This window comes from Onychostruthus taczanowskii, unplaced genomic scaffold (assembly GCF_017590055.1).
Source record: "Onychostruthus taczanowskii isolate IOZ18803 unplaced genomic scaffold, ASM1759005v1 scaffold23, whole genome shotgun sequence".
Lineage (NCBI taxonomy): Eukaryota > Metazoa > Chordata > Aves > Passeriformes > Passeridae > Onychostruthus > Onychostruthus taczanowskii.
In genome coordinates, this window is record NW_024499573.1 from 3,762,305 (window position 1) to 3,785,901 (window position 23,597).

General features: G+C 39.4%; 1 protein-coding gene across 7 annotated transcripts; it reads left to right on the forward strand.

Moving 5' to 3' along the window:
• The first annotated feature begins 1,638 nt into the window (after positions 1-1,638).
• On the forward strand, positions 1,639-23,578 carry PUS7 (pseudouridine synthase 7). 7 transcript variants are annotated; one of them, XM_041405493.1, is made up of 18 exons: positions 1,653-1,690; positions 2,743-3,006; positions 4,366-4,425; positions 5,059-5,428; positions 7,367-7,451; positions 7,573-7,674; positions 8,337-8,481; positions 12,717-12,828; positions 14,114-14,191; positions 15,809-15,937; positions 16,165-16,290; positions 16,584-16,645; positions 16,997-17,157; positions 18,019-18,145; positions 18,843-18,944; positions 21,072-21,201; positions 22,102-22,193; positions 22,842-23,578. In XM_041405493.1, exons 4-18 carry the CDS (start codon positions 5,088-5,090, stop codon positions 22,976-22,978), a joined length of 1,929 nt encoding a protein of 642 aa, XP_041261427.1. In that variant the 5' UTR covers positions 1,653-1,690; positions 2,743-3,006; positions 4,366-4,425; positions 5,059-5,087; the 3' UTR covers positions 22,979-23,578. The 7 variants fall into 7 exon arrangements, with proteins under 7 accessions (XP_041261429.1, XP_041261427.1, XP_041261430.1 ...); XM_041405496.1 differs by lacking the exon at positions 1,653-1,690 and adding an exon at positions 3,130-3,295 and having other exon boundaries at positions 2,434-3,006; XM_041405497.1 differs by lacking the exon at positions 1,653-1,690 and adding an exon at positions 3,130-3,255 and having other exon boundaries at positions 2,434-3,006.
• The last annotated feature ends 19 nt before the right edge of the window (positions 23,579-23,597 follow it).

The window sequence follows — 23,597 nt, forward strand, 5'->3', positions numbered from 1 at the left end:
CAAATTCTATCTGAGTTGATGGTAGTAGATGATAGATGAACACATAGTCAACAGGGAAAACTAAGAGAAGGGTAATTATCATACCAAGCACAGTTGTAAGATACAACCTACTTAATTACTGACAAGGATTTTGAAGAAAATGAGGTACTTAATGTAGGAATTTGGAGGAGGAAAAATAAGTATTTTAGGGAAGCTCTCCTGCACAAGATAGAAGAAGCAAGAAGTTACATGACAGAAAAACTTGGATCAATGCATGGTAGAAGTCTTGCTGGAGGTTTCCCCCAGCCAGATATTTTCAGGAAGATGTTTTTGCCTGGGAGAGGTGAATAAACAACTTTTCAACATACCACAGCCACAGTCAATGGCCAAATGACAGCAATGTTCAAATGACACATAGCTCTCCCTGCATTGCCCCTACCACTCAGGCAGCCTGGAGTCAGTGATGTCCTAGCACTGGCTTCCTCCGTGGCACTACAGCTGTCACAAGTGCCATGATCTGCCTTGTCAATCTAAACCTCCATTGCTGTCTCCAGTCCGCTGTTCACCTCTCCTCAGAAGTGCACTGAACCCATTCCTGATATCCCTACCGGTATCTGCTAGGTTCATTAAGTTACAAGTGTGAAGGCTGGACAGGGGGTAAACTAAAGCTCTGTAGAAAACACAAAGATTTGATCCCCTAGGGCTTTCTAGAATAAATCTCTATGGATCCATCTCTGCTTAGACCTAAGGAGAGCTGCATCTTTGCTCCTTCCTTTTTTCCTAGATGAGGTCTTTCATAAGCTAGTCATTCAGAAATTCATGCATACCTGGGATTTTTTTTACATTCCGAGCTGCAGTACTGCATTGTGTTACTTTCTTATCCTATTCCAAGGGAGGAGGTAAGTACAAGAGATAAGAAAGTAAGTTACCCACATACACATACCAGGCATAAGTCTCATCACATAAGGAGACTGTGAATACAATACAACTAGATAATAAGAAGTATGAGACACTAAATTATTAATAGCCTGGCTCAGAGGAAGCCTGAGACAGGCTGGGATTGGGACACGACACACAGGGTCTTAAAAATAAGGACAAATCTACGTGAAGTTAATGAAAATACCTTCCTTGCACCAGTGCTTAAAATAGAAAAGAGGGTAGAAGATGACATTCTGACTATGTCAGAAAGGACTCATAGCACAGATCTGGCCTGGTTTTTAAAGTGATTTGCATAGGTACAGTGTAGGTTTTGAATGGTACTCGAACATTCCCTTGTCCTGGGACTAATGTTCAATTAGCACCACGCGTTTCAGATGCCGGGGAGGCTCAGGAATCCACCATCTCGTGTACACGATTCCCTGCTTTGGCTACAGCCGCCTGTTGGAAATTAAACTTTCGTTCTGCACAGTTGCAGCTCCTCTGTAAACCACCGCCTGCCTACCCTCATCTCCCCACAGGCAGCCCGGCCAGGCCAGCGGTGACGGAAGCGCGGGCAGGAGCAGCCCCTCCACCGGCACCACCCCCCGCCCGGCTGCGCTCCCCGCGCGGCGTCAGCGCGGCGGGCCGGCCGGGGGCGGGCGCAGCCTGGGGCCGCCTCCGCCCAAGCGGGGCTGGGCCGGGCTCCTTCCGCGCCGCCTCCGCCTCCCGCGCCGCCTCCGCCTCCCGCCCCGCCGCGCTGACGCCCGGGCCGTCCTCCCGTGCCGGCGTGCGGGTAAGTGGCTCCCCCTCGGCGGCTCCTGCCTAGCGGCGGGCGGAGCCGCACCCTCCCCCGGCAGCCGCGCAAGAGCTCCGCGGCGGGGCCGGCTCTCCGCTCCCCGCCCGGGCGCGGGGCCGGGGGGGCTCCGCCTCGGGGCAGCTTTGCCCCCGCTGGTGCCGGGCTTTCCCCTGCCGTTCCCGCGTTGCGCCGCGTGTTGCCGGGACCCCCGCGGCAGAGCCCTTCCTCCTGCCTCGTCCCCGTGTCCCGCCTGACCCGGCCCCAGTGCGTCCTCCCGCCCTGCCCCGGCAGCCTCGGCGCTGGCAGCGGCTCTTCCGGCCCGGCCCGGCCCGGCGCCCGGAGCGCTGTGGCGGCGGCCCGGCCCGGCCCGCGGGCTCCGAGCGCCGCTGCCCTCCCCGCCTGCACCCTCCGCGCTGCCCTCGCCGCAAGGCTTGGCCTTGGGGCGCTGCTGCTGCACCGTCGCCCTCTCCTCGGTCGCCTTTTAATCCCACGTGCCTCGTCTCATGAGAAAGCGGCTTCGCACCCAGCGCTGCCGGGCGCCGGCTCTGTGCCTCAGTGCCTGCTTGACGGGTGCCGCGCCTGGAGTAATCGCTCGGCGTTTCTTGTTGCGAAGAGTCAAGTGTTTTATTTGTAGTAGTAAACTCGGTCTCGGTTAGAACATTGCTGCGGAGTTGATGTTTATGCAGATTCTGGCTTTTATGAAAACACCTGTTAGGAAAAGGGCCGAGACAATTGAGCAGCTGTCAGAAAATAATAGGAGCCTCTCCCTAGCAGTCTGCACAAGTGAGGCAGAGTGTGCCCCGCTCGCTTCAGCGCGCTCCTTCAGGCAATTATCCTGCAGAGTTTGTCCCCGCTGATGGCTGCCTTGGGCACAGGATAGTACTCTGTAGTATGTGAGTCACACTTCTGCTGTGAGAATAGTCTGTGTCTGACAACTTTGGAGTGTTTGTGCCCAACATCGAATTCTTCTAACAGTCTATAATTCAATAACTAGATATTACAGTTTTAGTTAAGAAGCACTAGATTTCTCTTTTTGCTACCTTTGGCAGGTGTCTCAGAGGATTTCATTGTGCTGAATGCTATTTTGTTCGCTATGTGAAGATACTCACAATCTCACAAGGCATCTAAAAGCCTTTTCCACTTCAGTGCTTTATAACCCAGCCTCTATAAATTTTGGTACATGGAAAGAGAATCTGGAAACAGTGGTGAATTGCTTCACTTGGCTATGACTTTTATTTATTGTTCCTCTTGAAAGAAGGATTTTATGAACTTTTATTTGAAGACAGAATAAAATTGGTCCTTTCAGCTTGAAGGTACATTGTTTTTATAATTGTTCTGCTTTCTTGCTTGTATCGCTCTTCACGCCATACATACAATTTTATCAGTCTCTCCTTATTTCCCCATTGTTCATTTATTTTTGTCACATTCATTTTCAGTTCTTCACTTGAGCAAAACATTTCAGGCGTTTCTAAAACAGTTGTTCCTGCCTCTTTAGCCTAATCTGGTGATCTCTTCACTGGGGTGTCCAGGCCATGAAGTCAGCCCTGGCTAACTGATAACTGGTAACGATTACTTACCAACCCAGCAAATGCTGATTATCAAGTTAGTAGTGGGACTTCCTTTAAAAACATGCCCTTTAAAATTGGGTAGATTATGCTATTTAGTGGCTGGAGAGATAATACAGGGTGTTGTATGTGGCTCTAAAATACTGCCTAGATTAATTTCTCAGTAATAGCTAAGTCATATTAATTTAGAAACTTGGACAAAATTGACTTGACATGGGTAATTTAATTTATTACCAGTTGGCTGGTGATTTACAAAGAAGACCACTACTTAAACACAGACTTGGGGAAAACTCCTTTCTTCCCCTTTCCTCCTTGGCCCTCAGGTTATGTTCTGGCCCTTAGGCAAGGCAGTGGTAGTGCAGGAGGTTGGGGTTGGTACATGGAGATTTCCTTCTCCTGCTTGTTTCTTCTGCTCCCATATGGGTCCTCTCCATGGGCCCCTCAAGGGTGTCCCTGTCCCATCATGGGCACCTCCACAGGCCATAGTCTCATGGAGAGTTTCCTCCAAGAAAGGAGTGTGGAGTTTCCTTCCAAGAGTGCATCTCCAGCTGTGCCCATAGCAGTTGTCCCCTTCTCCATGCTTCCCTGTGCCTTTTTGAGCACTCTGTCAGTGTCTCCTCCTGTGCTTTCCTTTGTGTTTCTCAGATAAACTGGAGCAAGGGCACCATGTGCTCATCTGATGAGTTGGAGGATGGCAGGCAGTGGGTTTATGGAGCCAGCTGAACTGGCCATGGCCCACACAGGGCAGTTTATGACCTCCTCCCGTGCAGCCCCTGCTACCAAAACCTGCACTTTATCCCCCTACACTCCTGTGCCAATGGGGGATGCTGGAAGAAAGGTCCTGTCCATGCCTAATTATAGGAACTCCAGTTTCCTTTTATACACTTAGAAAATAAAAACACTTATACACTTAGAAATAAAACCAGAGTTCTCTCCTGTAGCTTGCTAAATAGCAATAATGTGTTGTGTCACTAGAATGGTAATACTTCAGCAGTTGTATTTATTAACATGTCTATCTGAGCCCATATGTGATTGCGTTCATATATGTTTTCATAGTATTTTTTTTTATAAAACTTCCTCAAAGAGTTATTTTCCTCTTTTTTTCAGATCTGAAGGCAGTGGTTCTGCTGACACAAAGGTGGCAGCCCTGAGCCCTATTCCACCAGCGTGAGTAGTCATGTTCTTCTCAAAGATCGTTTAATTTCCATGTTTTGCTTGTCTCACTGATTCAGTGGTTTTGGTGTCTCATCCCTCTTATCTTTTGGACTGAATTGATGCCACCTTGAATTCTGTGTAGCATTTTGTGTGTTGGAAGTACATAGAAAACAAAGACATGAGAATTCAGGTTTGCGGGAACTCAGCCGCTCTCTCTCAGTCTTTGCAAGAGGGAATCTTGATAGAAAAGGGAATAATTGAGAGTAGTCAGGTTTAAGAGAAGGCTTGGAAACAAACAGTTTCTTAGGCACTAAAATGCTGCTGGCAGCAGAACCTGTGTGTGCACAGGCCTGCAGGCAGCCATGATAAGGGTGGGCAAGAGTGGTGATGGTGGTAAATGGTCAGTGTAGTACTCAGTCCTGCTCTGCTGTAGTCCAGCACCCATGCTGCCCTCATAATGTCTTCCTTCTTTCTCCCCAAGTACATATTGTTTCTAGGTGTTCAAAATGTTTACTTGATGCTTAATTTAAATGCAGAAAATGTATGGTTTTCCTGAAACATTGCAGGGGGCAGAGTCCTTGAAGTGCCTATGTACTGATATTGCTCTTAGCAGACAGAAAATAAGCCTTTCTTCTTCTTTCTCAGGGCTTCCTATCCTACCCTGTGCCTTAAACATGGAAACTGTAGAAATGAATAGTGTATCCTTGAAACGTCCTCGCTCTGAGGATGATGTGGCCAATGCAGATGAAATTAAAAGGCAGAAGATCTTGGAGAACTCTAAGGCAGAGAACGACTCTGGGCAGAGTATTGAGACTGTAACAGAACAACCCGAGGACATGAAAAGTCCCAATGAGGAAAGTGAGGAGCAGGAAGAAGAGGAACTAGAGGATAGTGATGAAGATGGAGATCCAGAGAGCTTTGCAGACATGATGAAGCATGGACTGACAGAAAGCGATGTTGGCATAACTAAATTTGTTAGCTCTCACAAAGGGTTTTCTGGAATCTTAAAAGAGAGGTAACTCATTGTCTTGTTTCATATGTTGATTCCTTGTGTAACACAGCTGTAGTTCTCCATTTTCTTTTTTGGAGTCACAAATTGCAGCTGGATTAAGTGAGGTTCATTACTTTTTTTACTGCTAAAGAAAGGTTTAATTTAGGACTTTTCTAAATTGTGGGTTGGGTTTTTTTTGTTTGTTTAGGGTTTTTTGGTTTGTTGTTTTTTTGTTTTTTATTTTTTTGGTGTGTGGTTTTTTGAGTTTGTTTTTTTTTTTCCTTTTTTTTAAATTTATTTTACTGTCAGATGGAGCTCTGAAGAAGGAAGCTGTGTAGGAGTAGAGATACATGATTACTCTGACCTTTGCTGTTTCTGTTGCTCTCTGGCAGCAGCAGAGACATAAAACCTTACGCAGTACACCCACCTTTTGTACCTCTCCTTAGTGCTGATGAGAGATGCACTGAAAAGTGGCATCAAAACCATCCTTCTTTGGTTCTTTGCTGTTCTCTGACTTTTTTGTCCTAATGTCTGTAAGTAAGGATGGTTAGGCTTTATATTATTGTCTGCTCAGTTAGGCTTTAAATTATCATCTGCTCAGTAATGTCATTTACATAGAAGGGAGTTTCAAAATTCAGGATGTGGAATTATACATACACATTATATATTTAATAAGATATTTGGTGTTTAATAGCTTTTTAGAATGAAACTTCTAGGTTTTTAAAATTAAATAATAGCTTTGAATAAAATAGAATGCAAATACAAAAGCTCACTGAAGTTAGAATCACTGTTTCTTTGATTTTAACAAAGCAGTTCAGGTTGCTTTGTTTACACACTGAAATGTCCCTGTGTTTAAATACTGGCTTCATACATAGATAATTTTACATAAAATGATATATACATATTACATATGTATTTAGTCTTTATGTGCAGCATTAAGCAGCTAGTGTAATCCTTTTCTGGGAAACGTAGTCTGTGCTGAACCTTCTTCTGGGAAATCTGCCAATTTCGGTTGGCCAAAGGTAGCCATGTGGTAGAAAATTCATGGGTTTGTGGGTTTTTTTTTTGACTCTAGTTTTTAACATCTATTATTAATTCATTCTTGACATTTTTATGGTACCATCACTAGCATGTCTAGACAGCTACAGATAATAGAGGAGAGGACACAGAACACTCCTCAGGAAGGAATTCCACCAATATGGTGTATATCTGCACAGAGGGATGGCAAAAGGGGGACTTGGGTGAGGTACAGTAGAAAGCTTCCCCTGGTGGAGTTTTATTAATCTTTCAACATTTATACAATAAGAATTTTTTTTTTTTCAGTTTGCTAGCAAATGCTGCTTAAAAATCATTTCACTGTTGCAACACAAACCGACTGTGCTCTGTTATAGTTGGGCTGCTTTTATTATTAGACATGAGTGACTAGATTGAAAATGTCAGAGTAAAATTCTTTTTTACTGTCATAGAGTATGTAGAGTAACTTTATTTGAATGATGTTCTGTCCAACTGAATATATGAACAAGGCTGAATTTGTCCAGCCTTCTGTAGAGTGGCTAAAATGCACTTTATTTTGCAGGTTATTTGAAGTGACAGAGATAATGCAGTAGTTAATGCATTGCACGTTGTGGCAAGGCAGTAGAGTCTTAATTGCCAGTAATGACTGGGATTGAGGATAAGCATTACTGATCTCTTCAAACTAGTGAGAGAATGACTCAAGAGTAACTACAGCAGAATTTGGTGATCTGCAAAGGAGTCTGCTGCATTTGCCTGTGTGTTCCTGTGGTATCCTTCTGGGGGGTGGGAATAGGTACAGCTTTCTCATGGTTGTTAAGTTTGTTTTACATGAATTGATTTACACGAATTCAGAGTTCTTCAGTGAATTCTGCTAACAGTTTTTTAGGAAAGGACTTTATGTGATGTGGGATTTTTATTACAAATGTAATGCATGTTTCTTTCTATCAGATACTCAGACTTTGTTGTCCATGAAATAGGCAAAGATGGACGTGTGAGCCATTTAGATGACTTTTCTGTTCCAGTGGATGATGAGGTAAATTATTTAGTAATGGCTATGCTTCTTAATGCTCTTTAAGCAAAAACATTGAAAGACTGAAGTTACTCCATGAGGGTTATTGGTTGTTTGTTTTTTTTTCTCCCCAAATATGTATTAGGACCCATCAGAAGAAACATTTACAGTTTTGTCAGATGAAGACAAGCAGCGTTTAGAGGAGCTCCAGCTTTTTAAGAATAAGGAAACTAGTGTTGCCATAGAGGTAAAATTATGAAATTATAGGAAGTTTGGGATGGGGGCAGAGAGAGGCTGAGGGAGGGAGGGAGGCTGTAGATGGTACACGCTTTCTAATGTGTGTAAGGTATAAGAGCAATTTGACTGTGATGTGATAGATAACACCAAACTGTGTCCAGTTTAGGGCTTAATTCTCTAAACTCTTCCAGATGTACTCGAATTCATGCATGTGTGAGTTGTTACTTTGATTTTGGTGAGACTGTACGCAGGAACTTAAATATAGGTTGTAATTCCTGTGGTGTTAAACTTACCTTGCAGTATTTTGGTTTCCTGTTTAGTATTGTTTTAAAGAAAAGGAGGTTTGCATAAAACATTTATCCTGATGGAACACTGCTTTCAAGGTCAGTGTTTAGTGATTTAATAGCAAAGAAGATAAATATGCTCTTCTGTAACAAGAAAGATAAGAAAATGACATTAAAACATCAATATTTTTAAACATTCAACTATTCCACATATTGAAAGAATAACTATTGAGCTAAATTTGGGACATGGAGATGAGTAGGATTATACCTGGTAGTTTCAAATAAGCACACAGTAAATAATCTTATCTAGCTAATTTTTTTTCCTTTAAGGCACCCTCCACTTTTGTATTAATTTATTTGGTTTCTGCATGTATGTGTATTAACACAGGTAGTTGAAGACACCAAAGAAAAAAGAACCATCATCCATCAGGCTGTGAAGTCCTTGTTTCCAGGACTGGAGACTAAAACAGAAGATAGAGATGGAAAGAAATACATTATTGCTTATCATGCTGCTGGGAAAAAAGCATTGGCAAGTGAGTTTCAGTATCACAGCAGATGGGTAAAGTAAATGCTAAAATTATCCCCAAAGTAAGAATTGTTAGTAAGTACTTCAAGTGAGTGTGCTTCCTAATGTAGTCTTGCTTCATTTTTTCCTCATTTCAGCTGATGCTGTGCATCTGAAGTGATTAGGACCACAAGAAATGGTGTAAATTTAAATTTCTACTTGTTTTTCTTTCCAAATAATTAATCCAGTACAACCATATTAGAAGAGAGAACATTTTCTTCTTTTTCAGTGGGAATAGGCAAAACAGAGGCTTTATTTTCAGTATTTTTTGAATTTAACTTTGACAATCTTAATTGTGTGTGTAAGTGTGCATGTGGATGTAGGAGGTTGTCGTTGGAAAATGTACATTAGATTGATAGATGGTGTGATCTTGATTCTCTTGAATATTGATGACAAAATTCTCAATGACTTGATTAGAGACAAGGATCTTTTGTTTTCTCAGAGTTATAGTTTCATATAAACATAGTTCACCATGATCATTACTTCTGCTTCCAAGGCTAATTATATTTGCAGAAAATGATCTTTATTCATTATAGATCACAGTTAATCTTTTGAAATAGTCAAAGTCATGAAGGATTTTCAAAATGAAATATTATCCACTTTAATCTAGCAAAATACTGTTTTGGATACTAGGAATAAATTAGCATGTTTTACATCCTTTAATGTTACTAAAAATTTGTTGCTACTGTAAGTTTAGAGGATTATCTACCTGCAGAATGGTGCACATTTAACTAAAGATAAGGTTTGGTTTAAATTGTCTGTATTCCTCTGTCATTTCAACCTACTACAAATGATGGTGTGTAAACCTAACCCTTTAATTTTAAAGACAAAGGAGATGGAGGAACGATAAAGAAATAGAATCATTTAAAATGGGAAATAAAGTAATTTGCCCTTTAATGTAGTTGTTTGTTTAAGGCTTGTTATAAACAAATATGGGGATGTTGTATTTTTATTGGTTGAATTAAAATGTGTTTATGTATCTTATTTAGTCATGTTTAGAAAATGTGTATGTTTGCATGCTTTATGCATGGACTATGTATATTTACCAGCACAGAATTCTCCTCAGCCAGTTTTGTTCTGTTGGTTTGTAATGGTTTTTCCTCCATCTTTTCCTTCTGCTGCTTCTATTCCTTAACCACTGTTACAGTCAAGTGGATGTTGTTAAGCTGATTTAAGGGATAATAGATAAAAGAATTTAAGTATTTGAAATATGCTGAAAAGAATTTAGTGGTGTGTCTCTAGGATTAAATCGTTATGTGGAGCACCATCTTGTGATGCAGAGAAGCATCATCTATTTAAACTTGGATTCCCCAGCTGTGATGCTGCAGGCACCTGTGCATTTGTTTGTGGAGATGTCAGTTTCTGTGAGTGTGTGCAAATGCTTATGGATGTTAGCTTGAAGTGCTTTTTAGTCAGGATTATATATATCTTTCTTGTTTATATAGCCACAAACATGTTGTAGTCATGAATGGGCTCCCCAGGCAAGAAACATTTCAGAAGTGTAGAATATTGGATTATTAGCTGAGATACTTGATTACTTTGTTGATAACATAAAACATTACCAAACATGCTTCTTTAAATTTAAAATCAGAAGCTGCTATGTTGCTATAGTCAGTTTATCCTCCAAATAGTTAAAATACTATTTTACTAAATTGTCAGTAAACTGTTGTTTCATCATTGTCCACAAATTAAGTTTGTTGCATCTCCAGTTGAAGCTTTCCATATGTTCACTGTTTGCCTCTGCACGATTCCATTCCATAATTGTCTAAATTGCTGTCATCCACCACCTAGCTGTTGGATGCTCCCTGAAGCATAAACAATCCCATAACCATAAACCTGCATGTTCACCTCAAAACACCCTTTGACAGTCCAAAAATTAAATGCTACTCTTTTGTACTCTTTATGCTCTGCATTGGGACAGAGGTCAGAACTGCGACAGGTAAGAGACGTTGACATTTCATACTAACAAAAATGAAATGCCAACCATTATGACCTCCTAAATAGCAGCAGGACTGGCCAAACTTGTAATAATTTCTTTAAAATTCCTACATATATATATATATTACTTAAAATGCCCTGAAACAGCCAAGAATTAGGCTTATTCTACCTCTTTTTTTGTAGTGCATTACAGGCAATATTCATTTGGTGCAGAGAAAGTCTGCTAGTAATAAGTGATATGAATTATCAATTTTTTCAGTGCATGTTGACAATTACAGTAAATTTTCCATGGATTTCAGTTAGCCAAGCCTTTGCCCTTCAGCCTGTATTGCAGACACTACTATCTGTCTTTATATAACTTTAAAAGCATTTATCACACACCCTTCTATTAAAAATGACCTTCCAAGCCTCAAGTTTCAACAAAAGGCTTGGAAATACAGTGTTATTGTCAAAAATGTAGCATGACTCTGAAACACTGCAATAAGGACTCCAGATTGTCCCACTGCTCCATCTACCAGTTGAATGCTTTGCAGTATTGGGTGAGGAATGGTTGAGTATCAGGACTGTGGCTGCAGCCTCCTTTGGATGGGGTCCTGGCTGTGATGCCCAAAGCATGAGGAGCCCCATTGGTCTGTATAGTACCTAGAGAATCCTTTTAGTGTAGATCACATCAGGGCTCACTTCCTGACCATGTGCAAGATGTATTAGTTAAATATAAAGAATGGTTCCAGCTGGAGAGGGTTCTCCTTTGTGAATTGAGCTCTGTCTTACTCTCTTCTCTTCTAATTGCTGAGATATTATTGGAGAACCTTGCTCTTCCAGCAAAATGCAGTGTTTCATTGACTGAGTTTGAGTACTGGGGGTCTCTCTCAGAGGAGAGACCAGCAGGAGCATGAGGTCTCCAGTTCAGGCCCAATGAAACTCTGTGGGAGGGGGACTGTGCTTAGAAACTGATGGTGCAAGGCAAGTGATGCAATAATTCTAGGTGACTAAAACCTGTACATAGTTTTTTATACTGTAGCATCCAAAATTGCCTTTGCAGAAGTGTGTGCATCAATGGCAGCTTCTCAAGAACAAGGAAGAATTAAACACACTTACTATCTGTGTGGGATATCTGGACTTTGTAAAACCAGGGTAAAAAAAAGAGCAGTATTTTCCAAGAACTTCCTTCCTGCATTGGTGTTCATATATTGAAATAAGGCTGGCTTTTTTAGTTAGCTTTTCCTGTTATGAAAGATGCTTAGGCCTTTTTTTTTTACAAAGCCAGGAATGTCTGCTTAGTGGCTAGCAAGAGATAAGGGACTTCTTATTTAAAACAAAACAAATTCTTAGTTTTGTTCTTAAATAACAAGGAATTGATAAACCTCAGAATTGAAGGAACCTCACAGTTGGTTGCTAAAGCTCCATAGAATCAGTCTCCCTTCCCATTAATGCCATTGACAGTGGATTATTGAAAACTGAAAGTTTTATCTCTGGTGGTTGTTATTTGCAAAAAAAAAGCTTAACAAATCATTAACAGTTTTCTTCCTTCTACAGAAAATGTCAAATAGTAGCTCAGAATTGTAAATCAGGTGTTAATCTATGGAATCTGAAGTTACTTCAACCTCTGGCCTTCTCTAAGCATGGCACCATACCTGCCATGGATTGTATGTTCATGTCTCTTATACCAGATTTCTTGATCCCATTGGATTTTAAAAAAGAACCATCTTAAAGTAATTTTTTGAGCATGATTTCTTAGGGTTTATACGATTCATTCTTTTGCGTGGCACACAGAAAAAATACTACAGAAATAAAGGATATGTGTGTACTATAAATAATAATGGTAGTCTTCCCACAAACAGGGCTCCAGTGGTTCTCAACTATTAATTATAGAAGGAGCTAGAAGAAATGTGGTGTAGCTTCTATTGCTGAAAGTCAGTATAATGATAATGTATTTGAGAAATTAATTCAGGTGATACAGCAATTAAATGACTAGGCTATATTTTCAGATAATTTAATGATAAAGGAACTGTCACTGCTTCATTCAGGATTTTCTAGGTGACAGAACTGATTAAAGAGAAGTTTACAGTCCAGTGGAAGGGGAGATCTTTTCATTCTTTTTTACAGCTTTTGCTGTCAGTAATTAAATCTTTCCTTTTCATTTTTTTTAAAGCAGATGGAAATTAGCAGAAATTGAATCTTGCATATTTAAAATAAATGTAGCTGCAATGGCAAAAATATTAAATTTTTTAAAAAAGTGACACTTTAACCTTTTTGCTTTTAAAGATCCAAGAAAGCACTCTTGGCCGAAATCTAGGGGAAGCTACTGCCATTTTGTACTGTACAAGGAGAACAAGGACACTATGGATGCCATCAATGTCCTATCCAAATTTTTAAGGTAAGGCTGTTGTTTCTGCCATCCTGGCTGGCATGCAGCCCTCTCCCTCCATGTTTCTTGTTGCTGTAAATGTTATACTTCATAATTGTGTAAGAGCAGCACAAATGATTGCTATTCTCTAATTTGTAGACAGCTTAAAATGAAAAGTTACTTTAGAGTATCAAATTTAAAATATCGAAGTTTTGAGAGGAGGTGAGAATGGAACAAAATGAGCCTAAGAAATTTTAAAGACTACTCTACTGCTTCAATGGAAAAAGTCCACAATTGCCATTGGCTGATCTGAGAAAGGCTTGGCAGCTGAAAGCCTCAATGTACGTAACATGAATTAAAAGCCATTTTTTCCCCAGTGTGTGAATATATGCAAGTATGTTATGAACCTGTCAGATATTGTTGTGATAATATGCTGATCAGTTCCTAAGCAGTTACAGTTGATAAACTGTTGTTCCATGATTTAATTTCTCCATGGCAACACAGGCTTAGTTCCTTTCACCCCATCAAGTGCAGAAACAAAAAGATTTGCCAAAGCGTGACATGAGCACAGTGAATTGCAGAGGAAGAGCAGTTTTAAAATTGGGTCAGTTCAGTGATCTGCTCATGGGGAAACTTCCCACTTTTTCCTTTGCCCTTCTTGTCCAAAAAACAAAAAAAAAATTGTAATCTAGACGTTAACCAATGAACTACTGGTGTTGGTATTGAGAAAAGAATGGCAAGAGCGTAGTTAGGTGGAAGACTGTATATAATGGCAATCCTGCTATCCCTGGAGCCCTTAACTGGAATAACTGGAAATACTCCACCTAAAACAGGGTGTAAAGTACAAAGTGAAAAGGAAAGGAAATTTTCCTCTCAGGGAGAGGAGTGGATCAAATTTTAAATTATCTTCTCATACTCTCTCATAATGTGCAGGCATGGTATTCAGACATGTTTGAAATTTAAGGAAGAAGTGGATATGACTTTTTTTTTAGTGAAGTTGGTGGTGGCTGTTCATTTCTTTATTGAGTTAATGTATATAAAGAAGTACTTCAAAGTTCACGTTTTGTAAGCACTGTTGTGTTAAAAGTGAATTGTCTACATATAATTACAACACAAGTTTCCTTGTGTTTTATGTACTCATGGGTGAGATTAGAAAATGTCACACATGTCAAATTGTAACCCAGTTCTGAGGAATGTAGGTATATTTTTCTATTTTTAATTTATAAGATTAATAATTCTAGGAAATTATGCTGAAAATTGTCTTTGATCTCTTGCTATTTTAATATACATAATATCTATTATTGTTGCTTTTAAGAGTGAAGCCAAACATATTTTCCTACATGGGAACTAAAGATAAAAGGGCTATAACAGTTCAAGAGATTGCTGTTCTCAGGTGAGTGAAAGTACAATCTGGAGTATTTGCACTTCTGCTGTGGTAGCTTGGATATATCACTAAATACCTCAAAGACTCAGTGACACAAATGGCAGGTACAGGTCCTGACCTTGTGAAGGACAGGTGTTAATGAAGATGCCACAATCCTTTTGTATTCTTGTCACTGCTGATATTTTCAGTCAGTGGCACTCTGAGCCATGGGCTGGTTACGTGTGCTTGGCCGAGGCAGTGGGACAGATTGCCTGCCTGCTCTGAGGCTGCTTGGATCTCATGCAACAGCAGAAAAACAGAATGACGTGGTGAAAATAATGTCCCACTTCCTTCCTGGCTTTTGTTTCCCCCTTTCTACAGCTAGAATCCTATTTTCATTCTCACTGTACTCTGTGAACAGTGCCAGAGAAGGCTAACACTGCCCTTGCTCATACACTGTGAGTAGCCAGAAGGGGCAAAAAAATGATGATGAGTTTTTTCCTGCCTTAACCTACTCCCTTAAGTCACCTTCTAAGAGAAAATAAAATTTACTTTGTCATATTTTAAGATAATTATATAGTTTTGGGCACTTTAAGTTAGTGTTAGACCCATAACTGAGAATGACAGATGCCTCCCAGTCGTGTATTGCAATATCATTTTAGCTGGCTGGAATATCCCACCTGCACTACTTTTTACAACTTTTTGATAACCACACTCCTTGAGTGAGGATTTCACAGCTTGAAAACTAGAAATTTGATCAAATCCTTTTTAAAAGGAGGGCATCCACTACTGAATTGTTTCTATATTTCCTCCCAATATTCTCTGTGTGTGTGTTAGCACATATAAAAGGAAATCCTGATTTTTGAATTGTGAGAAGCCCCAGATTCATGTCGCTGCAAGGCAGCTTTGCAAAGTGGTAACAGTTAACCAGCTGTGTGGTGTAGCCATCTCTGGTGCTGTTCCATTTACTTTTTAACATTATCACACTCAGTGTTGTGTCCAAGAGTGCTGTAAGTGTTGTGTGGTGTCTGTTTCATGGTGCCACAGCCCCTGACTCTCCTGCACAGGAGAGAGGACATTGCCAGTTGCCAGCCTGCTGGTTCATAAACTTCACTATCCTGATGAAAATTTAGCAGAAATGTCCAAGAGCAGCTTGATGCAAAGAACAGGGTATGCTTCCAAAAATACTAGCAACAAAAATGGCAGGTATCAGTGGCACATTGGATTCCATGTTCCTTCATCTCACTAGGCATACACAGTAGCTAATTTTACTTAACTCTGCATTCATGACTTTGCTGACTGGGTGTATGTATTCATGAAGTAGTTACTCAAATAATGCAGAGTTCACCTTGTGGGGGTACAGTATACATCAGTATTGCAATATACTTTTTCTGGAGTACGTGTTTTAATAGAGGTCTGAGAAGACAGTGTTGCAGCAGTCTGTCACAGTATACATTTTCTTTTGTATGAGTACCCTTAAGAATTATGTATTATCTTCCTTTAGCTCTTTCATTAAATATTTTGAAAAGGCAACAGTAGAAAATTGGGGAAACTGGACTCACTGTTTTTCATTTTGTAATGGCAGCATTTCTGTATTTATCTGCTTTTCTAAGCACAGGTTGGTCACTGTTGTCTGTTTCTTTTTAGAATCACTGCACAAAGGCTTGCTCATTTGAATAAATGTTTGATGAACTTCAAATTAGGAAATTTCAGTTACAAGAACCATCCACTGAAATTGGGGGAACTGCAAGGGAACCATTTCACTGTTGTTCTCAGGTAGTATGTTAGTACGTATTTAGATGGTTCTGTTAGAGTTTTTTTCCTATAAATAGATAAGCGATATCAGTGCAGCTTGTGTTACAAAAAATAAGTCCTGTTGGCAGGAGACTGTTGGATTTAATGCATGCTATATAATATTGATGTTGAGCTTTAATATAATGGACATCTCAAAATAGTATAAACCCTTAATCTGTCTATAACTTTTTTTTTTTTTTCAATGCTAGAAACATAACAGGTACTGATGAGCAGATAGAGCAAGCAATGCATTCACTCAGGGAAATTGGATTCATTAATTACTATGGAATGCAAAGATTTGGAACCACAGCTGTTCCTACTTATCAAATTGGCAGGTATGTGTTGCTTTCATCGTCCCCCCCTTTTTTTTTTTAATTTTACTCTTATCACCATGTAACTTAATGTATTTTTGGGAACACTTTTCTAACATATTGCCTGTACCAGTTTTAAATTTAGATTCAAGAAAGATCTTGTTTCTGAACTTGCTTCAGCAGTTATCTTGCATAATAGCACTACTTTTAATATTGCATAAGTCTAAACACTAATATATATTTTTTGATAAGTTGGCTAAATCCCTTTAAAATAGTTCTTAGTCAGTTCTTAATACACTTTCCTGTTTGAATCCTAGAGCTATTCTGCAGAACAACTGGAATGAAGTAATGGATTTGATATTAAAACCACGACCAGGAGGTGAGAACTGAAAAATGATACATCATGTATTTCTGCCTCCTCTCCAATAAGCATATGTTTAGGAAAAGCTTAAGCCAGTTTAGCAGTGGAGAAGCAATCTTCAGACTCTCCCTTTCTGCCTCATTTTCCTTGCTGTGCAGTTTCTTGCAGTGGGGCTAAAAAGGGACCTGAATACTTACAGTGTTTACTCAGGCTCCATGTGAAGCCTTCCACCCTCAAGTGTTCTGTGATTCTGTTAATCTGTAATTACCATGACTGAAACTTTAATTTTTCAACTGTTTTAACAAAAGGTGAGATGGATTTTTTTTTGGTGTATAGTTAAAATGTTTTTATTTTACATCCTTGTTCTAGCTGAAAAGGGATACTTAGTCAAATGCAGGGAAGAATGGGCAAAGACTAAAGATCCAGCAGCAGCCCTCAAGAAACTACCTGTAAAAAGGTGCGTGGAAGGACAGCTTCTACGTGGACTCTTAAAGTATGGAATGAAGAACATAATCTCTGCATTTGGCATAGTGAGTGTAAAAGTTGGGCAGTATTTACTTGAATAAACATTCTTTTGATGGTATCAGGATGAATTTAAAATAGACTCATTGGTGCTTGATGAGTTGAAAGTTAAGTTTAAAAATCTTTACGTTTATCCTGCCTTTTTGCTGGAAGTACTGCTGTGTAGTAACTGATGACATCTCTAATAAATGTATGCTTAATGAGCTTTCCAATTTATACAACAGCCTCTCTGGTATGTGGGAAACAATACAGTTATACGTAGTAGTTATGTATAGTACAGATCTGAGAATTGTGCAAATGTTCAGTTTCAGTGTTTTCCTGTTGCTTTAAAAGTATAAATCAAACCAATGGTGGGCTAATGAATCAGCCTGATATGGAGGTGATGGATCCACTTGTCATTTTCAAGTGCTGTAATCAAGATCAAGTCTTTGGAGAAAATACCTCATCACTAGCAAACTACTGGGCCCATTGTAGGATCTGGGGATAATTTCTTGTTTATTAAGAAGATAATTAGAATAACACAGTGCTTTCACAGCTGCAGAGTTCACTTAAGATTTCAGGAGGTTGAATATGAATTCAGTGTTTTATAATAGACCCATATGTTTGACCTGTAGAGTTAAAAAGTATTGGGGTTTTTTTTGTAAATTTAAGTACAGTTCTTTTTTGTGCAGATTTCAAGTGTGTAAAAGTATTATTTCTTCACATATCCTTTTCTCAAACAACAAAAATCAAATATGTATAGCAAGAAATTGTGTATGTTTTTTTGCTGGATAAGGTAACATTTCAAATATGCACCTTTTTGGTTATGATTGTCAGAAAAACCAAAAAATATGTTTATCTAGTGTTTAATTTTTTTTCTTTACCTCTAGATACCAAGAAATAATCGTTTAATGTATATTCATAGCTACCAGAGTTATGTGTGGAATAATATGGTGAGCAAGAGAATAGAAGAATACGGGCTTAGAGCTGTACCAGGAGATCTCATACTTAAAGGAGGTAAAATCAGTGATGCTGTATAGTTCAGATTCCTAGGAAAACAAGGCACGTAGTTTGTGTTTGTCTGAAACTTACATAGTTTCTTTTCTCTCACCAGTTTTGGCCCAGTGACAGCTGAATCCACTGTCCTGTTTTAGACAAATTGTGCAAGGAATTGGGAGTTAGGTATTACACTTCCATGAGCTGTTTGTTAGCCTGTTTTTTCAAACAACTGAATAGGGAAGAGAGACTATGGAGGACTGAATATTCTCAAGAATGACCTCAAACCTAGTTGATCTGTGAAGGACTGTGGAAGGACATGATGAAGTTTTAACCATATAAATTTTTTATTGCATTAGTATCTTGTAAAGCAGAAACTCAACTCAGTTAAAACTTTCTTTGCTTGTATTTGCTCTGGCATTTCTTGCATTCTCCTTTATGTATGCCTGGTGCATGGAAGGGGGCTGTTCCTCTAGCAGTCCTTACTTCATGTAGCTTTAAGTCACTGGAAGCCAGGCTGTGATTCTGCCAGCTGTGACAGCCTTGGAAGCTGTTACTTCTTTTCTTAGAAATGTCTGTTAAGTGGAGATAAAACATGGTAGTTATCTTTCTCAGAGTAAGCTTATTTCAATCAAAGGCTTTATTTTAAATTTAGCTGAAGTTAACTGTCACAGGCATCATCTGTATTGGTAACTTCATTTTTCTGTCCTGACTGTAGCCACAGCTGTTCACATTGAAGAAGGAGATGTTGATAACTACACTATCCATGATGTAGTGATGCCATTGCCTGGATTTGATGTTATTTATCCAAAGCATAAAAGTAAGTCTGACTGTTAACTGAAGTACTTTCTCTGAAAACATAAGTCTTCTTTAAGATTGTTCTTAAAAGGAAGATTGAATCTACTCAACCATGGTGACTTTTAAAGCAATACATCACTTCAGATCTCTAAAACATTAATGTCAGCTTTTTGTTGCTGCCAGGGTGCTCTGCTCAGTCTCCTTCCCACTGGGAATCCCAGATAACTGCAGAGCAGAGTCACACTAATCTGTACCACTGCAAGGATTTAATCAGGTACACAATTTTGTCCTTGATGAATTTAATGAGGCTCCTCTTGGCCCATTCCTCTAGTGTGCCTCAGTCCCTCTGAATGGCAGTGCTCCCCTTGCATGTATTGAATGCCACCCCAGCTTGGTTTAGCCTGCAGATTGCTTGGGGTGAATTCCAGCTCTTCTCCACTATTTCACAGGACACATCTCAGTTCCTTGAGGAACTCTGCTTCTAGGTAGAGCTGCAAGCAGTAGTGACTATACTCTGAGATGCTGAGCCAGACAGCTGTTACCCACTTAGCAGTCCATCCACTGTAATGTTCTAACCTGGGGCACAAAGATGCTGTGGAAATGCATTGACAGCCTTGCTAAAGACAAGGCAGGCAACAGTCCTTGCTCTCCCCTCATCCATAGGTGTAATAATTTCATCATAGAAGACAGTAGTGTTGGTGGGTTTTCTGCTTTTTCTCTTTCTTCCCCATATTAAAACCATGGTCATTGTGTACCCAAAGAAGATTAACTCCATTATTTTTCCCAGGGACCAGAGTAAGCCTGACTGGTCTGTAATTCCCTAATCATGTTTCCTGCTCTTTCTGAAGTTGGGTGCAGCACTTGGTTTTCCACAGTTGTCTGGGCCATCCCTAGATCTGCACAATCTCTGAGATGGTAGAGAAAAACTTCACCATGACATGAGCCAGCTCTCTCAGCCTGTATCTTCTCCCACTACTATGGTTGTGTTCAAGGGTCCCAGGATGAGGGAAGAGATGAGAATCTCAACTCTGTTTCAGAAGGCTGATTTATTATATTACGATATTATATTAAAATGCTATACTAAAACTATACTAAGAAGAATAGAAAGAAGGAATCCATCAGAAAGCTGGAAAGGAATAGAAAGGAATGATAATAAAATCTTGTGACTGCTCACAGCCTCAACACAGGTGGCTGTCATTGGTCATCAAGTAAAAACAATTTCACATGCTGGGTAAACAGTTCTCCAAATCTCCAAATTCCAAAGCAGCACAACATGGAGAAGCTGAAGCTTCCCTGCTTCTCAGGAGAAAAGATCCTGGCAAAAGGATTTTTCATAACATATGTCTGTGACACACTACTGGTAGTCCCTCTTTTCTTAACCTTGCCTCTAAGAAGAGAGGCCTGGGGCACTTTGCTGGTCAAGGCCGAGGCAAAAGAGACACTGAGACCATCAGCCTTCTGTCTGTCACCAGGCCAGCTGCCCTGTTTAGCACCAGGCCATTGCTTTCCTTGTAGTCTGTCATTCCTTATGTTGCAGCTGAACTCTTCCTGGTCTTGATGTCATTTGCTGCTTTCAACTGTAGCTGAGCTCTGCCTTTCCTAACACCATTTCTGTGTGCCTGGACAGTGCTGGTACAGTGCCTCTTTGTAGCTTTGTGGCCCTAGGTTTCACCTATTCTGTGTTCTTACAGATGAGGTTAGTCATGAGTTCCCTGCATGTTTTCCTCACTTTTGGATTGAACTGTTCTTGTACTGTCAAATTGTCAACTGATTTCTCTCTGCTGCTTTTTAATGAGAGAGTAATGGGTAGTCTGGCCCTTGATTTTTTTTCCCATATACCTGAGATTAGTCCTGTGAAGTCTAGAAAATTGGAATGCATATATGAGATGGCATTTAAATGTCAATAAAGTATTTTGTAAATTTTATTTTCAGCTGAAATTTGATTTGATGCGTTCTTTGCTACTGCCTCTACTAATCAGGTTGTAGAAGTAAACAGGTAATAAGATCTGCAGTAATTTTAAATTTCTGTGTAGCATTTCTCCCACATATGCTGAAAACTGCTAAATGTAAGGGAAGGGAGCAATCCACGAAAACAATTTAAATTTGCCACACTACATTCTCTCCTATTAAATATTTTCCTCTCTTGCAGTTGGTGAGGCCTACAAGGAGATGCTGGTAGCTGACAATCTTGATATCAACAACATGAGGCATAAAATCAGAGATTACTCACTTTCTGGAGCATACAGAAAGATTATCATTCGGCCTCAGAATGTCAACTGGTGAGTGGGAGCATAAAAGAAATTACACTTGAATTGACAGCATAGAGTTTATTTAAGTACAGAACAGCATGAGACTGATCCATGGGACATCCACACAGACTGAAACATAGGTAGAAAGGAATCTCTGCACTTCTCTCACGTTTTTAATGCAGCTGAAGTGGAACTATACCCTTATTTCTTCCTTGGTTCTCTTGATCTGTGCTGAAGGAGTATCAAGACATCTTATCTAGTTGTTCACTCCTTGCAAGGGCTTGTCTGAACACTTCATAGGTAATTACTTATGTTGAGACAGTTATAGGTAATACTCAAAACAAAGGGTTTTTTTGTAGTCTTGCTATAAGAAAGTTGGTCTCCAATTACCTGTCAATCAGAAAAATTTGTATCACTTAACCCTACTAAATCACTGTTGTTAGAGATACAGCCTAGTTTTCATATGGCAACTGAATAAATGCCTTTTAAACAGGGAACTCTACAAATGTGCAGAAATACATGATCACTGATGCATAGAATTAAATATAGAGGGTTTAGGAGGGAGCACAAAAATAGAAATATTTATATACTGGAAACATCAGCACTAATTAATATTAAGCTTGTCTACTTCCCAGTTAGTTTTTCAGCCTCATGGTATGGTATGGGATTTCTGTTAAATGAATGGCAGAAACAGATGAGTTATGCAAAGAAACTTCTCACTAACTTACAATTGTTTTTTGGTAATCTTCATAAAGCCAAGGCAAGTCTTCTACATAAAGCTCTACCCATTATTTTGCCTAATTCAATTTCAGTTGTAAATGCCAAATTGAAATAATAATAATAAAATACTATTATAATAATACATATTTATATAAAATGTGTTAACCTAAGTAATTTAAAATAGTAATAAATTTTATGTATATTATAAAGGGAAGTTGTTGCATATGATGATCCTAAAATCCCATTATTTACTACGGATTTGGATAAACTGGAAGGAAAACCATTACCAGTTCTCCCTACAGGTAAGTTGATTTTTCTGCTGGTTTGCTAAATGGAAGTTTGATCTGGCTGTTGCTTTCAACTGCTACATATTCAAAGCTTCTTTAAGACCTTTCATTTAACTATTGACTGTTAAGCAAAACGACCTCTAAGGCCAGGCATCTAAATAAAGACCCTAATTTCTCAAGGGTGCAAGCCATTCCTCCAGCATGTGTATTGACTGTTACATTTTCTTACAGGCATCTGTAAAATCAAGTAAATGCTTAGCAGTAAATATCTGCAACTAACAAGTGGAATTCTTAGCTTGTATTATTGGTGCTGAACACAGATGACTGAAATACTTAGCTCTGGTCACAAGGTGTTTTGACACTGCTTTCCAGAAAAGTGAAGACAGGCTAGGAATTGAGTCTGAAAGAACGAATGTTCGCTTTTAGAAGAAGAAAAATCTGAAACCACCACTTTATCCTGAGAGGAAATGTTAAAAAATTGTTTCATTAAATTTTTCAGGGTGGATTATAAACAGGAGTGCGGTGGTGGTGGTTGTTTTGCTTTATGGGCTGGGGAAGTTGGTTGTGGAAGTTGTTAGTTCAGTTTAGATGGCATCCAGAATAAGCATTATATATGCCCTTAACCACTTGTTCTTGCTTTTTGTCTCTTACACCTGCTGATAGATGGCAAATTCAGGGCACTGAAGATGGAGTTCTCCCTTCCCCCATCCACTTACGCTACCATGGCGATTCGAGAAGTTTTGAAAATGGACACAAGCATAAAAAACCAGACACAACTGAATACTACCTGGTTGCGCTGAATGAACTGCAGAATTACTTAATTTTAACAAAGTGTTTTCTTATTTACATGTTCTGTACAAATCTTTAAAGAGTCACAGTAAGAGATTTGTATTTTTTTAAGTTTTTTTAGTGCTAGCATTTAACTTCGGTAGTCCTTGGCAAGATGGTGACTGTAATATAATACAGATTTTAGTGACTGGTGCTTTTTACTGAATGAGCAAGTTGCTTGAGCTGTAACATGGTGCATGCTTAGAATTTTGCTTATGATGGCATCAGACCTGGAAGAATGTTTAGCTTGCTTTCTTTGGGCAAGCACTGAATGTTTTCACGAGTTCAGCCACCCTTGAAGTCTTTTCAAATACAATGAATTACACGGGGAAAGATGAATTACAACAAAATTAAGATACTGATGAACATATGTATTGCTGGAGTTTTGCTGGTAGAATTTGCACTGATGCAGTAACAGATTCTGTAAGCAAGGCTTTTGTGTGCTGTAAAGCTGTAACAGCTCTTTTAAATAGACTCTTTAAAATCGACTTTTCATTGAGAAAATACTTGTATTTTCCAGATAATACCAGTACCAAAGAACAGGTACTAAAAATAAACTAACCTGAAACTCTGAGCGTGTAGCAATAAGTC